Below are 17666 nucleotides of genomic sequence, written 5' to 3'. Positions count from 1 at the left end.
TACAGAAGAATGCTGAAGATAAGGTGGGTAGATCACGTAACTAATGAGGAGGTATTGAATAGGATTGGGGAGAAGAGAAGTTTGTGGCACAACTTGCCTATAAGAAGGGATCGGTTGGTAGGACATGTTTTGAGGCATCAAGGGATCACAAATTTAGCATTGGAGGGCAGCGTGGAGGGTAAAAATCGTAGAGGGAGACCAAGAGATGAATATACTAAGCAGATTCAGAAGGATGTAGGTTGCAGTAGGTACTGGGAGATGAAGAAGCTTGCACAGGATAGAGTAGCATGGAGAGCTGCATCAAACCAGTCTCAAGACTGAAGACCACAACAACAACAACAGTAGCAATAATATTCCAATTATCTTTCTATTATATGAAGAATATGATGGGGACCCATAAACTGGTGTAGTATCACTAGTCAAATTCTATGGTTGTTTCAGTAGCAAAAATTAATTCAAACAAAGTCACTTCTTGACTTCACTGGGGATAGTTCATATTTTACTTTTCAAGGCAAATTATTCAACACTGAGCTTAAATAACTTCAAAGAAATCATTCATGATAGTAATCAAGACTAAATTATGTTTCAAACGAGTTTAACTTATTTGCCTTTTTCATCACCTGTGAAGCAGGTATTTTAGGCAGTAACATTTACACAATCTAGCACTGTGTTTTTGCAAAATGATACTTTGCACCAAACTGAGAGTACTTTAGCAAAATTCTCACTAACTTCACTTTTGTAGTTTTAACTTCAATGTTTGCTAATCCTTGCACATTTGACAAAAATAAATAATAATAGATGAAAAGCACCAGTTTGCTTTTGTTCTACAATATTACTTTTACTGTTAACTGGTTTTCAGCTTACAAGACCATCTTCAGACATTTAGTGAGTATTATAGTGGTAGTGATAGTGAGTGGTGATAATACTCAGTAAATACCTGAAGATGGCCTTGTAAGCCAAAAACTGGTTAACAATAAAAGTAATGTTGCAGAAAAAATCAAACTGGTGCTTTTCATTTATTATAATGTTGTTCTACCAAGAACCAATGGAAGATTCTGTTAACATGATAAATAATAATTTTAGAACACTTAAATCAATCATAGTTCAGTTGAAACAGGATACTCGGTTCTATAAACACTTAGGAGGGGACCCTGCATAGGTTTATGATAAGGATAGAAGATATGATTCCAAACACAGATTTATAGCATTTGGACTATTATTAAAATCACTCACACAAATTAACTGGTCCATGATCTTATACATATCTGTATGCATGAAGTTCATGGAGCAGTGGCAAAGTTGTGGTGGCAAGCGACATGGTGGCTAACTGTACTCGTGGCTCGTGATGTTTGAATGCTCTATAAAATTTATTGTTGGCAATGGATTTTTAACATATTAGAGCCATTCCTTATTACCGAGAATAGCAAGCAACACCCAAGTCCACATTCGAGGCAAAATTCCTTGCAAAGTGGCTTCCAATTGCCTCCCTTGGCCCCGTCAATGTGTACCGTGCAATGGCTAGCCACTGACTGCATATCGTTCACACCAAGGAGCTGCCAAGTTTGACCACCAAAACTACCTTTTACATCGCGCCATGCCACTTCCATTGTGGAAGGACTTCCGTGCATCTTTTACATTTTACAAACACAAGTGCGCTAAGCATTAACCAGCTTCCAATACACATTGTTTTTTTCTTATAAATATACACATATTATAAAATTTCATTATTTTAAACAATCATTTATCTTTTTCCACATATACATTATAGAACTCTAATTTCCTGTCACTAATCATTGACCTTAATTAACAAAGAATAAACACTTCATAATTACAGATACATAGTTACATAATATAAACCTACTTCTAATCGATATAAGTGTTACAGCTCCAACTACCATTCCACATTCAAAGTCTGTTAATTCCTATCATGTGGTTATAATCACATCACAAAACTCCCCATGTGAAGCACCTGATTATAAATGACAGCTCTGCCAACACACTGCCCTTTTATACCTTGTGTACACAATACTACCAACCTTTGTATATGGACATATTGCTTTCCCGTGACTTTTGTCACTTCAGTGTAGAGCAAATCTGAATACATCTGCGATCTCAGAAAGATTAGTTGCATCTAATGAAATAATATTTTCAATACCTTAAAAATTAAAAAAAACTTAATACTTTACAAAGACTAAATGTTTTCACAGTGAATCTTGGAAACAAAAACTTTCTTACACCACCTACACTTTCAACAAATGATATCTCAGATGATATCATTGCACTATAGCTATCATTCCTGAAGGCTACATATCTGTATCTATTTTATTTATTGATTTATTACATTTTATAGCCTTTTCTTTATGCAAATGTTTGTAAGAGCATCATATATTCCAGAGTAAAACGGCAATTTAATGTGGCCTGAATACCTCATATTTTATTGTACTTGTGTAGTTATGTATAGAATATGTTACTAATTTTGTCAATACTGTTGTTTAAATATAATTATAGTTGATATAAAAAACCAGTGCAATTTAAAAGTAATCAGTCATGAGCAAGCTGACATTGTAATTGAAAGGAGCACCAAAAGACATGCCTATCTAGCAGATATTGATAATTGTTAAACAATATTTTATAACATTTTGCTGTAATTAAACATGAGCCCACTTTCACAACAATGTCAGATTATCTATTTATAAAAAACCTTTACTTAGATTTATTGATAATGGTCTGAGTGTGACCGAATGTGTACAACATGTCTTTATTCAAATATTGTTGTAATATATTATTTTAGTGTGGAAAACGGTTGAACTGAGTCAAAATCATGTCTGTAGAAAATAAGAACAATGTATTTTTAGTGGGGAGAGTTAGACAGTGGCAGAACACTGCTGGAGTCAAGTGAAAATAGCCACTTTTTGAGTGGTGATCTGAAGGGAGTGATTCTGGACTTTATATTGAGATCACATGAAAAGCAGATCTGTCTATGGTAACATGAACCCACTGTCTATTCAGTTGTGTAGGTGATTGATTCTGGTTGGTGAATGGCCACTACAATACTTTAGCTTTTGAAGACACACTAATTTTCAATAGGTCTGAATGTGCCTCAGAGAATAGCTATAACTTTTCTGCTTGCATTATGGAACTGAGAATAGACAGAGGGTGAGATACTACTTGTTATCTCTTGTGTTTATTTATTTATTTCTTGTTCCGTAGATCCAGTTAGTGAGTCAATCACAAGGATATGGAACGTGTCAAATTGTACAGGTTTCAATTTAAACTTACAATAAATACAAGGGCAATTCAATGGCAAATTGTACATAGTTTAAGTAAGACATACTATAAATACAGTAACAGATACAATGTCAGCTAGATAACATAACAACCATTTAACAGAAAAAGGAGTTTCAAATAAAGGTTAAAGATAAGAGCACAAAGTTAAATCAGATATTAGGCCTACAAGAGTAAATACATGTACAGCCAATCTGTTGTTACAAAAAGTGTGCTAATGCCCAAATGCACAATAAAATCAATTGAACTACTTCTAGACACAATAAGCTTAGTGATGGTATACATTTTCTTTCAGATATTCATCCACAGTATAATAAGATTTCTCTGTCAGGTAATCTTTGAGAACTTGTTTAAATTTTGGCAGTTCTGTATGAACACATTTGATATGTAGTGGTAGAGCATTGAACAGCTTAATGCTGGAGTAGTAAACTCCTTTTTGTACCAGAGTGAGACATTTCATTTCGAAATGTAGATTGTTTTTGTTTCTGGTGTTATAACCATGGAATCTACTGTTGTCTTGGTAGATGGAATAATTTTTGCACACAAAGGTCAGCAAGGAAAAAATATACTGTGAGGCAGTTGTTAGGATACATATCTTCCGAAACAGGTGCCTGCAAGAGTGTCTTTGATGGACCCCACACATTATTCTGATTGCTTTTTTTTGGATGGTGAAAACTGTTTTTGCAAGTGGTTGGTTCACCCAGAATATGATAGCATATGACATCAATGAGTCGAAGTAGCCAAAGTAGGCAATCTTAATAGTGTCAACTTCAGCCACTGAAGAAATTACCCGTAACGCAAATGTTGCCGAGCTAAGTTTTTTACATAGATGAAGAATGTGAACTGACCAATTACATTTACTGTCTATGTAAGCACCCAGGAATTTTGTATCTTCAACTTTCTGTATTGGTTGATCTCTACATTTTATGTTAATTTCATTGGGATTACTTTGTGATGTATGGAACCTCATATAATGAGTTTTATCTGCATTGAGTGAGAGACCATTTGAGGAGAACCAATTTCAGATGTCATTAAAATAGTATTTGTAGTTTGTTCAAGATCATGATCAATCTAATCGTCAATTAGAATTGTGGTATCATCGGCAAACAGAGTAAATTTGCTGATTGTCTCAGAACAAAGAGGAAGATCATTAATAAAGATGAGGAAAAGCAATGGGCCCAAAACGGAGCCTTGAGGCACACCACACGTTATCGTGCCCCATTCAGATGAGGCAGGTTCTCCTGAAGAGCCATTTAGTGTTACAGTCTGCTTCCGATCCTGTAGATGATATGATTGTAGCCACAAGCCAACAGTACCACCTAAACCATAGTATTCTGCCTTTTTCAAAAGAATTTGGTGGCTTATACAGTCAAAGGCTTTCGTAAGATCACAAAAAATACCCACTGGAGACATTTTTTTGTTAATGGCTTCCAAAACTTGGTTGCTGAAAGAGAATATTGCCTGTTCAGTACAAAGACCAGCACAAAAACCAAACTGATTTTTGCTTAACATACTGTGGAAGTTGAGATGGTCTACAATCCTCCTGTGCATGAGTTTTTCTAGAATTTTTGAGAAGGTAGTTAATAGGGATATTGGGCGATAGTTTGTAACAATGCTTTTATCACCTTAATGTATAAATTGTCATGCTGAATGATGAATTATTTTGAACTGACAGATATTTCGTGTATTGTGATGAAGAAATGAATTTAGTTCTTTCTGCATCTTGGATGACTATCAACCTTGGGTGTCTGCTACCACTTAATACAATTTCATTGCACCTTAATAAGGCTATCTTTTGTCTGTGTTGTAATTGTTTATCATAGGACCACATTCCATTTGTTTTATGAATTCTTTCTTGAACAAACGTTATAAAGCAGAATTCTCAGGTGTCGTCTGCATCAATTTCAGATGTTACAATATAACCCATTTTTAATTAATTATTAATTTATCATTTCTTAAATATTTCTGTTTATTTTATTAATTTTCCACTTCAGGCAATGTATGGACTATTTAACTGTAGGATCACAGCTAGAGGTTATTATTTGCAGTGAATTAACTCTGGGGTGTGAAAACAAACATTTACAGCTCAATCCTATAACATTATTTAAGCTATTCTTTTTAAACAGAGCTGGGCATAGCCCATGTACCAAAGGTATGAGCAACATCATGTAAAATCATAATCAGTTTGTGTGTACAGGATTCTGGTTAGTAAAGATACTCAGCAGAACATCCCAAGAACTTGGACACTGCTGCATGGAGTGGCCGTGTGGTTAGGGGTGCCATGTCACGGATTGCGCAGCCCCTCCCACCAGAGGTTGAAGTCCTCCCTCGGGCATGGGTGTGTGTGTTGTTCTTAGCATAACTTAGTTTAAGTTAGTTTAGTTAGTGTGTAAGTCTAGGACCAATGACCTCAGCAGTTTGGTCCCTAAGGAATTGACACACACTTGAGCATTTGAACTTGGATACTGTTAGCTGCAGCACAACCAGGACTTGGACACTGTTAACTGCAGCACTGCCGGTACTTGGACTCTATTAGTTGCAGCAGCAATGGAACCTGCACACTGTTAGGTACAGCACCACCATTCTTGCCAAATCTGATGCAGGAGACTTAGGCAACTTTGACCAGAAAACCACTTGGCAGCCTGCAGCAAAATCCTGAACATGCAGTGAGTCTTCTGTCATTGTGAGGTTAAGCAGTCTCCCTGCTGCTGCTTGTGCTTCTGTGGACAGACTCTGCTGCTGTTGGCTTTTTGTTATGATGCCACATTGTCCATGTGCACGATGGAAGAGATGACAGGCGTGGTCCACTTTCTGTACTCTGGAGGGCCCAATGCTGAAAAGATATTGCTTGCAGGATGAAGCTGCATTTGGTGATAGTTACTTTAGTGGAAAAAAAGATTTACTTGTGAATAAGAGTCATAGTGTTAAAAGTGGATGTGTATTTGTCTACGACAACAAAGAGTGTTCAGGTAGGGCATTCACTTCAAAAACCTGTAGGAAAATTGAGACAAGTCATTGGGCAGTGAGTCTACCAGGTCAACTGACAGACAAGCACAAAAAGGAACAAACTGTTCAGATTACATACATACATACGATGGAAGCGTTTGGAAATGTCAGAATCACATTTAATGTAATTTGAAGAATTTCTTAGTTGCACTGTAACCACTGCCTGCAGCAAAGAAGTTCAGAAGCCAAGCTTCTGCAAGAAAGCTGATGATGACAGTGTTTTTGGATATAAAAGATCCACTGCTAACTCGTTACACTTCTAAAGTTCAAACTTTGGGCGTTTTCTTGTTGTGGGTTGATTTTAAGTGATCAATATATCATAAGATGCCAAGTCTTTACTCATTCCCTGCAATACAGCTACCTTCTCTTCCAAATTTTGTGGTTGTCATCTTGTTTGCTCTTGATATTGTGGCCCTGCTATGCAGTGCCACATATTTGACCACTGACTTATTTTCTGATCACAGAGTGATGAGGGCTATAAGAGAGGTTCTACATTTAAGCAACTCACTATGAAATCACAAAGCATGGTTCCCATAATTCTTCTGTATTCAAGTAAGTTGTCAACTCACAACTGTTAATTAACAAAGCTTTTCAAATAACAAGTTCATACGTGATGCTTCAATCCCTGACAAAAAACATAAGTTCATACTTAACTGAAGATAGCATGGCACAGAGTCTATATAACAACATGCATTTTTCTGTAGTGCTTGACCATTGTCGTCAGGCTTCTTTCTTCTTTGGAGTCTCCCAAAGCAGGACTGCAAAGTGCAAGTGGCCTGTCACTGGCTATTCAAAATTACACATCCATCATCACTTTCTCCACTGTGCTCGCATTTTTCTTTCTCATATCTGCAAATAAATTCCCACAAACCTGGGCACAGTAGATGTTTTTATGCCACTACTAATTAAAGTCATGTTTTTCACATGTACGTCTTCCATCGGTCTAATAAGAGGATAGCGAGATGTGTTGCTATGCTTTATAGCAACATGTACCACTACGAACTATATGCAGTGACAGCTTCTATGAGTTACCACAATATCTGTAACTCAAATTCAAAATGGAGTGAAGAGGGCAGCTTTCAAAAGATGTGATTTTGCTTCAAGATAATGTCAGTCCTCACACAAAGGGAAAACAAACCAGTGCATTCAGAATCTTTGTTTTGAGTCGATGTAACACCCATATTACAATACTGACCTAGATTCAAGTGATTTTCAGCTTTTTGTCCCATGAAGGAGCATCTGTATGAATCCAAGTTTTTATCAAATGATGAAAATGAGGAGTCAGTGCATGATCAGATGTACCTGATGGAACATAGTTTCTTCCAGGACATAATTAGGGAGCTTGCCATGGAGAAAGAGTGTATATACACATTTGTAGTCGAAGGGGTGGCTAAGAGTAGGCTTTGGCCCAATTAACTTTCAATGCTGTGTTGCACCACTGGATAACGATTCAGGGCATGGATGGTTATTCACTCTCTTACTCGAGACACCCTCTACTATGCTTAAAAATATGCCTGTGATATTTTGTTATTGAATGGACAATTTAGCTGCTCTGGCAAGCAGCTAAGGTGGCAACAGCCAGTATTAACTGCAGATTTGTTACCTGGTCAATTATCATCTGTCCAAAGATGCAGAAGAGTCCTGTCTGGAACATAACAATAGGCAGTGAGGAAACCATCTTGTAGAGTGATGTTGGATCTGAGTCACTCTGCAACAGCTGCAAGAAACAGGCACACCATGTAAGGCTACTGCTAACATCAGTGTAGCTGCATCAACCAGACTCACAAACTGTAATTCTGCAAGTCATTAGTATGCCAAATTGCAAATTGATATTATTACACACACACACACACACTCACACAGTTGATTTATCACAAAATGTTTCTCTCCAATAGATTTTTCCAATGATGATACAGCCAAATTACACTGGCTTCAACATTAGGGTAGTTAAAAACCGATTTCAATAATTTGATGGAGTTTAATGCAGTCTAATATGAAAATTCCAAATTTAAGCATAGTTTTTATCCAGCTCATAACAGTTGCTCATAAATAAGCCATGAAATGATGAGAAAATGCCTGCTTTTATGCTGCACTGGTTTGCATATAATAATTACGTAAGAAGAAAGTCAAAATAAACAATAAGTAATGCATTTAGGCTACGAAAAATCTCCAAATTTAAGCCTACTTTTATAAACTTATTATTTCCCTTTTTCCATTTTTTATTTTTATTTTTTCTTATTATTTTTTCCCCCACAAGCTTTTCTTGTACAGTTTCTCCTGTGAGCAGCATGCTGCTGCACTCTGTGTAATATCCAAGAACAGTAAGGAATAATGTTGATGTTCCATCTGCCCTTGTATCTGTGTTCCATTTCCTGGACATTTCATTTCATTGGTTCTTCCTGCCCCTAACTGACAGCACCAATGTGTTTAGAAAAGCAGTTGAAAGTTAAATGGAGGAATAGTACCTTAAATCTCACTGAACAATGCACTTTTAAAATATTTATTCAACATATTCACCACCATGCACTCAAATTTGGGATCCTTATCACTTCCAATGAAATTCTAAACAGGTGCTTTGAAAGATATACCTGTCAGTTTCTGAAAATGTTTCACAAATATATTTAATCATTCTCTGTCTTTTCACAAATACTTCACAACTTGTTTCATTAATGATAGCTGTCCTCTTCTCATGAAAAAGAATGCGCAACACCCCTGTTCTCCAGTAAATATGGATATAATTTTCAGTGCACCATATATCATTCTTTCTTGGTCACTGTATTTTAGTTTTGTCACAGCAAAAGCATACTGTCTGGTGTGTAGAATACCCAACATATATTGTCTCATATATCTATATCTGTACTCTGCAAACCACTGTGTAGTGCATGGAAGAAGGTATGACCCATTGCACCAGTCATTAGAATTTTTTCTCATTCCACTCACAGATGGAATGTGTGAAGAACAATTGTGTAAATGTCTCCATGCATGCTGCAATTAATGTAATCTTGTCCTCACAATCCCTACAGAAGCAATATGTAGGGGGTTGTAGTATATTTTTAGAGTCATCATTTAAAGCCAGTTCTTGAAACTTTGTAAGTAGTCTTTCTTGGAATAGTTTACATCTATCTTCAAGAGCCCACAACTCCAGTTTCTTCAGCATCTCTTTACATATGTAAAAAGAGGATTTCTTTCTTTAGCCACACAAGGACACCAGAAACCAGATTAGCAAGAAAAATTATGCAGAGACTGTGGAATCTGAATCAACAAGTAGGATGGATCAAGGAAATTAAAGAGGGTATAGGAGAACAAGATATAATCCTGGATGATCTACAAAACAAGACAGAAAATCTCAAGAAACTGAAAGACAAGAAAATAAGATTTAAACCAAAAGCAGGCAAATGACACACAATGACAAGAGTATTTACAGATGTGGAAAGACAGGAAAGATATTGTAATGGGTCACCCTCCTCTAACTACCTTTTTTGTTACGGAAATAACCGATACCATGTATACTATCAATTCTTGTATAGGTGAACATTATATCAGCTGTCAAACTGAATCAACTTCATATGATTTTGTACACAATGTGTTATGTTTTGGGCTAAAATATATAACAAGAAATTAGTTTATTAGCGCTCTGTATGTACAGTTAAAATTACTCTTCTTTTAAAAATATTTGAAATTACGAAATTTCTGGCATACTTAAAATTCATATTATTAGTTGCACAATCTAACACGAGTTATTAAATTTATTTCTAGACTCATTTGCAAAATAATGATATAAATTAGCAAGGATTCTTTTTTGTCTAGGAAGTTTGTAAACTCTTTTGCTTTGTAAACTCTGAGGAATATTGTGCGTACTGCTGAATGCCTCTGATGGAAGTAGACAAATTTCTAATCTCGTCAACAACAATGTAAATTCATGTTCTGAAGTGGAATTGTAAAGTCAATGATATTTGGAAGAATGGGACAAAATAAAAAGATGGTCATACCAACAGGCAAATCTTCAGCAGTTATTCAGTTATCAGTAACCCATTAAATCAAAATTTCAGCCGCAGTAATGTACCCCTAGACACAATAATACTTGGAGCCAGCAGCACCACCAACACCAACAACAACAATAACAACAAGAGAAAATGAATATAAGTAAAAAGTTCTTCTTTTGTATATCTTAAGCCTTTTGATGCTTTTTAAACTTTTGTAGACAGAGAATTTTAATAATGGTATGTGTGGGAGGGTAAGATTACAGGTTGCAATTTAGACATATCCCAGATTGCCTCCCCACATTTGTCCACCATCAACGCTTCATACAGGCTTTCTTTCGACCTACTAACTTCACAAAAACACAAACTAAAACAAAAGTATTACATTTCAACAGTGAACAGATTTTCATTGATTTGATTCAATCCATCTGTGATGACAAGCACATTTTGTAAAATATAAATTGTAAAATATAAATTTAAACATAGCTTTTGTAATGTATTTTAATAATTTGTGTTTGCCGAGAATAAGTTCATCTGCTAATAACTGTATAGAAATCAAAACTGATCACGTAGGATAATTAATGTTTTCAGAAAAAGGGCAAAAATATGAAGAAATGGATTGTCAAAACATAATGGAAAAATATAATAAAATAAATGAAATTTCAAAAAAGCAGCCACATCATCAAACATCAAAAAGGATCTGCAGACTCACACAGAAAAAAGAAATTATTCAAAGCCAAGAAATTTTACAATAAGAATGGTGCTGAGGGTTCCTATGACACAGTTGTATCATTATCTACTACTGAACAGATACCAATATATAAAAACGAAGATGCTGTGACTTACCAAACGGGAAAGCACTGGTAGATAGACACAATAAAAAACACACAAACACCAATTTGTGTGTGTGTTTGTGTGTTTTTTATTGTGTCTATCTACCAGCACTTTCTCATTTGGTAAGTCACAGCATCTTTGTTTTTTATATATATTTTTCCCACATGGAATGTTTCCCTTTCAGTGTGCAGTATACTGCTTGATTTTGCAGACTAGCTGTGCAGTTCTTTGTCTGTAGGCAATTGCAATGGCTCTGTGAAATCCACTGGAGGAGTCAGGTTTTCTCCATAAATGAGTTCCATGTGAGATGTACAGAGAAATCTTCTTTATAAGCTGCATGTAGACCTAGAAGATCACATGGGAGGGTGTTTGTCCATTTCCTTCCATGACACATGTTCTATGAGACTATTACTTTGTGGATGGCAAGTTGTCTGAAAGCAGTGGATGCTGCATACTCAGTAAAAAGTGCTGACTCCAATTGCCCACCTTAGTTCATCATTATTGTGACTGGGTAACTGAAACAAAAAATCCATTAGCTGATAAATGCTTTTTTAGTTGTTTCAGCAGTGATGTCTCAAAATGGTGTAGCCTCAACCCAGTCAACTATATATAGTCAACTATATATAGATACCAACTTGAATAGGGAAGGTGCCCAATGAGATCTAAACAGATGTGCTGAAAAGGCACTTAGGAATGGAGTAATGGCCAAGTTGTGGTTGTGCATCCATCCTATTTTGGAATGCTGGTGGGCAGTGTGTGTTTGTGTCCAAGGTTTATGATCTTCCTTGACATTTGGTGAGATGAAGCAGTTAATGACAAGCTTCATTGTGGGATTAATCCTGGGTTGTGAAAGTCCACACAGTTTATTGAAAACGGCTCATCTAATAGTATGTACTACCACTGGATGAAGGCTGCTTTGGGAGATATCACATAGTTCTTGCTTTGAAGAATCAGGAATGTCATGGATTTTGATGTGCAAGCCCATTATGTTGTGCAGAAGATCCCGTACCTGTGGATCCTCTAGTTGCACTGTTGCAAGTTTATCAAAATCAGTATCTACTGGAAGAGTGTTTATCTGTGAAAGGAAACCAGCTACAAATTTGTCTGTACCATGCAGATGTCAGACAGCTGTTGTGAATTGTGCAATGAAGTCCAAATGGGGAAAGTGCCAAGGACAACAATCTTTTGCAGGATTTCGAATATAATACATTAGAGGGCTATGATCCAGATAAAATGTTAAAGGCCTGCTCTCAGTGTCGTCTTTAAAGTACCACATTGTTTTGTACACCACCAACAGTACTCTCTGACAATATTATGAAGAGGATGGATTGCTACTCACCATACAGTGGAGATGTTGAGTCACTGACAGGCACAACTAAAATACTGCTAAACAAATGAGCTTTCAGCCAAAGACCTTCTTCTGAAATAGACAAAATACGCACACACACACACAAATGTAAATACATTTACACAAGCACATCTCATACACACATAACCACTGTCTCTGGCCACTCAACTAGAGACAATTGTCTGTGAGTATGAGTTGTGCTTGCATGAATATATGTATGTGTTGTCTACTTCAGAAGAAGGCCTTTTGCTGAAAGCTTACTTGTTCAGCACTCTTTTTGTTTTGTCTGTCTGTGACTGAGCTCCACTATATGGTGAGTAGCAATCTACCCTTTTTGTAATACTGTCAACAGTTCTCTATCGTAGACTGACTACTTATATCGTGTCAGCTTTCTAGAAAAGAAATGGAGTGCTTTTGTGCGCATGCTGTGGACTGTTGAAGAACAGCACCAACTGCACAATCATTAGCATGCAAGGTCATGGTGAGTCAGGCAGTGGATAGTGTGTGAGCCAGGATTATAGCATTGGGAAGGCAGTCTTTGATTTTGTCAAATGTTTGTTGCATCTGCAGAGTCCAGTGAATAGTCTTTTTGCCTGAAGAGTGCTTACATTTTAATGTGTCTAAGAGGTGCCTGTGTGGCAGCTGCATCAGGCAGGTTTCTGCTATAAAAATTCAGCGTAAGACATAAAAGGTCTGTGACCACGGCAGATGACAAATGAATTCAATGCAATGAAGTGTAGGCTGAGTACCATAGTAGGAAACCAAATGACTCAGGAAGGTAACTTGAGATGGTCTCAACTAACATTTATCATCATTTATAATGATGTAAAGTTTGTGCAAAACATTGAAAACTAGATTGAGATGCTCTTCATGGTCCATTAAGGAAGTAGAGAAAACTAAAATGTCATACAAGTAAGCATAGCAGAAGGGGAAATTAAGAAAATCACTGTCTATAAGTCTTTGCCAGGTTTGTTACAACATTACATATGCGAAATTTAAAATTTTCTTGACGAATTAAATGTTCAAAATGATTTCAGGATTGCAGCCAGTCATCAGAACTTCATTCCATGACATTTCAACTAGACACCAGCCAGTCATCTTAAGGCAAGCCATCAAAGACAGTCTTCAATGATCCACCTGAAGATGACTGCCGGTGTCCAGTTGAAACATCATAGAATGTAGTTTACGATGACCGGCTGCAATCCCGTAATCTCTTCGAACAATATTATATATATTTGATAATAAATATATGTATAGTTATAATAGAGGGAAACATTCCACGTAGGAAACATATATTTAAAAACAAAGATGATGTGACTTACCAAATGAAAGTGCTGGCAGGTCGACAGACACACAAACACACACACAAAATTCAAGCTTTCGCAACAAACTGTTGCGTCATCAGGAAAGAGGGAAGGAGAGGGAAAGACGAAAGGATGTGGGTTTTAAGGGAGAGGGTAAGGAGTCATTCCAATCCCGGGAGCGGAAAGACTTACCTTAGGGGGAAAAAAGGACGGGTATACACTCGCACACACACACATATCCATCCACACATATACAGACACAAGCAGACATATTTAAAGACAAAGAGTTTGAGCAGAGATGTCAGTCGAGGCAGAAGTGCAGAGGCAAAGATGTTATTGAATGACAGGTGAGGTATGAGTGGCGGCAACTTGAAATTAGCGGAGATTGAGGCCTGGTGGATAACGGGAAGAGAGGATATATTGAAGAGCAAGTTCCCATCTCCGAAGTTCGGATAGGTTGGTGTTAGTGGGAAGTATCCAGATAACCCGGACGGTGTAACACTGTGCCAAGATGTGCTGGCCGTGCACCAAGGCATGTTTCCAAACCACCTTCCCTACCCTCTGGCTCCCACCCTTGTAACCGCCCCCGGTGTAAAACCTGTCCCATGCACCCTCCCACCACCACCTACTCCAGTCCTGTAACCCGGAAGGTGTACACGATCAAAGGCACAGCCACGTGTGAAAGCACCCACGTGATCTACCAACTGACCTGCCTACACTGTGACGCATTCTATGTGGGAATGACCAGCAACAAACTGTCCTTTCGCATGAGTGGACACAGGCAGACAGTGATTGTTGGTAATGAGGATCACCCTGTGGCTAAACATGCCTTGGTGCACAGCCAGCACATCTTGGCACAGTGTTACACCGTCCGGGTTATCTGGATACTTCCCACTAACACCAACCTATCCGAACTCCGGAGATGGGAACTTGCTCTTCAATATATCCTCTCTTCCCGTTATCCACCAGGCCTCAATCTCCGCTAATTTCAAGTTGCCGCCACTCATACCTCACCTGTCATTCAATAACATCTTTGCCTCTGCACTTCTGCCTCGACTGACATCTGTGCTCAAACTCTTTGTCTTTAAATATGTCTGCTTGTGGCTGTATACGTGTGGATGGATATGTGTGTGTGTGTGAGTGTATACCCGTCCTTTTTTCCCCCTAAGGTAAGTCTTTCCGCTCCCGGGATTGGAATGACTCCTTACCCTCTCCCTTAAAACCCACATCCTTTCGTCTTCCCCTCTCCTTCCCTCTTTCCTGATGAGGCAACAGTTTGTTGCGAAAGCTTGAATTTTGTGTGTATGTTTGTGTCTGTGTCGACCTGCCAGCACTTTCATTTGGTAAGTCACATCATCTTTGTTTTTAGATATAAATAAATATATATATATATATATGTATATATATAACAATGTAATAGAGGGAAACATTCCACGTGGGAAAAATTATATATAAAAACAAAGATGAGGTGACTTACCGAACGAAAGCGCTGGCAGGTCGATAGACACACAAACAAACACAAACATACACACAAAATTCAAGCTTTCGCAACAAACTGTTGCCTCATCAGGAAAGAGGGAAGGAGAGGGGAAGACGAAAGGAAGTGGGTTTTAAGGGAGAGGGTAAGGAGTCATTCCAATCCCGGGAGCGGAAAGACTTACCTTAGGGGGAAAAAAGGACAGGTATACACTCGCACTCACGCACATATCCATCCACACATACAGACACAAGCAGACATATTTAAAAGACAAAGACTTTGGGCAGAGATGTCAGTTGAGGCAGAAGTGTAGCGGCAAAGAAGTTGTTGAAATACAGGTGAGGTATGAGTGGCAGCAACTTGAAATTAGCGGAGATTGAGGCCTGGCAGATGACGAGAAGAGAGGATATACTGAAGGGCAAGTTCCCATCTCCGGAGTTCGGATAGGTTGGTGTTGGTGGGAAGTATCCAGATAACCCGGACGGTGTAACACTGTGCCAAGATGTGCTGGCTGTGCACCAAGGCATGTTTAGCCACAGGGTGATCCTCATTACCAACAAACACTGTCTGCCTGTGTCCATTCATGCGAATGGACAGTTTGTTGCTGGTCATTCCCACATAGAATGCATCACAGTGTAGGCAGGTCAGTTGGTAAATCACGTGGGTGCTTTCACACGTGGCTCTGCCTTTGATCGTGTACACCTTCCGGGTTACAGGACTGGAGTAGGTGGTGGTGGGAGGGTGCATAGGACAGGTTTTGCATCGGGGGCGGTTACAAGGATAGGAGCCAGAGGGTAGGGAAGGTGGTTTGGGAATTTCATAGGGATGAACTAACAGGTTACGAAGGTTAGGTGGGCGGCGGAAAGACACTCTTGGCGGAGTGGGGAGGATTTCATGATGGATGGATCTCATTTCAGGGCAGGATTTGAGGAAGTCGTATCCCTGCTGGAGAGCCACATTCAGAGTCTGGTCCAGTCCGGGAAAGTATTCTGTCACAAGTGGGGCACTTTTGTGGTTCTTCTGTGGGGGATTCTGGGTTTGAGGAGATGAGGAAATGGCTCTGGTTATTTGCTTCTGTACCAGGTCAGGAGGGTAGTTGCGGGATGCGAAAGCTGTTGTCAGGTTGTTGGTGCAATGATTCAGGGATTCCGGACTGGAGCAGATTCGTTTGCCACGAAGACCTAGGCTGTAGGGAAGGGACCGTTTGATGTGGAATGGGTGGCAGCTGTCATAATGGAGGTACTGTTGCTTGTTGGTGGGTTTGATGTGGACGGACGTGTGAAGTTGGCCATTGGACAGGTGGAGGTCAACGTCAAGGAAAGTGGCATGGGATTTGGAGTAGGACCAGGTGAATCTGATGGAACCAAAGGAGTTGAGGTTGGAGAGGAAATTCTGGAGTTCTTCTTCACTGTGAGTCCAGATCATGAAGATGTCATCAATAAATCTGTACCAAACTTTGGGTTGGCAGACTTGGGTAACCAAGAAGGCTTCCTCTAAGCGACCCATGAATAGGTTGGCGTACGAGGGGGCCATCCTGGTACCAAGGCTGTTCCCTTTAATTGTTGGTATGTCTGGCCTTCAAAAGTGAAGAAGTTGTGGGTCAGGATGAAGTTGGCTAAGGTAATGAGGAAAGAGGTTTTAGGTAGGGTGGCAGGTGATCGGCGTGAAAGGAAATGCTCCATCGCAGCGAGGCCCTGGACGTGCGGAATATTTGTGTATAAGGACATGGCATCAATGGTTACAAGGATGGTTTCCGGGGGTAACAGATTGGGTAAGGATTCCAGGCGTTCAAGGAAGTGGTTGGTGTCTTTGATGAAGGATGGGAGACTGCATGTAATGGGTTGAAGGTGTTGATCTACGTAGGCAGAGATACGTTCTGTGGGGGCTTGGTAACCAGCTACAATGGGGCGGCCGGGATGATTGGGTTTGTGGATTTTAGGAAGAAGGTAGAAGGTAGGGGTGCGGGGTGTCGGTGGGGTCAGGAGGTTGATGGAGTCAGGTGAAAGGTTTTGCAGGGGGTCTAAGGTTCTGAGGATTCCTTGAAGCTCTGCCTGGACATCGGGGATGGGATTACCTTGGCAAACTTTGTATGTGGTGTTGCCTGAAAGCTGACGCAGTCCCTCAGCCACATACTCCCGACGATCAAGTACCACGGTCGTGGAACCCTTGTCCGCCGGAAGAATGACGATGGATCGGTCAGCCTTCAGATCACGGATAGCCTGGGCTTCAGCAGTGGTGATGTTGGGTGTAGGATTAAGGTTTTTTAAGAAGGATTGAGATGCAAGGCTGGAAGTCAGAAATTCCTGGAAGGTTTGGAGAGGGTGATTTTGAGGAAGAGGAGGTGGGTCCCGCTGTGACGGAGGACGGAACTGTTCCAGGCAGGGTTCAATTTGGATGGTGTCTTGGGGAGTCGGATCATTAGGAGTAGGATC

At 39.1% G+C, this 17666-nt stretch overlaps 1 protein-coding gene across 1 annotated transcript in view; it reads right to left on the bottom strand.

The window, feature by feature from the left end:
* LOC124619702 (odorant receptor Or1-like) overlaps nucleotides 1-17666 on the bottom strand; it is a 175698-nt gene that overhangs the window by 60297 nt on the left and 97735 nt on the right. Inside the window, exon 4 of the mRNA XM_047146259.1 lies at nucleotides 7895-8008. Within this exon, the coding sequence (XP_047002215.1) occupies nucleotides 7895-8008 (114 nt within the window). The remainder of the gene's footprint in view (nucleotides 1-7894; nucleotides 8009-17666) is intronic.

This window comes from Schistocerca americana, chromosome 6 (assembly GCF_021461395.2).
Source record: "Schistocerca americana isolate TAMUIC-IGC-003095 chromosome 6, iqSchAmer2.1, whole genome shotgun sequence".
Classification (NCBI taxonomy): domain Eukaryota; kingdom Metazoa; phylum Arthropoda; class Insecta; order Orthoptera; family Acrididae; genus Schistocerca; species Schistocerca americana.
This window is presented reverse-complemented; position numbering and strand designations above follow the sequence as displayed.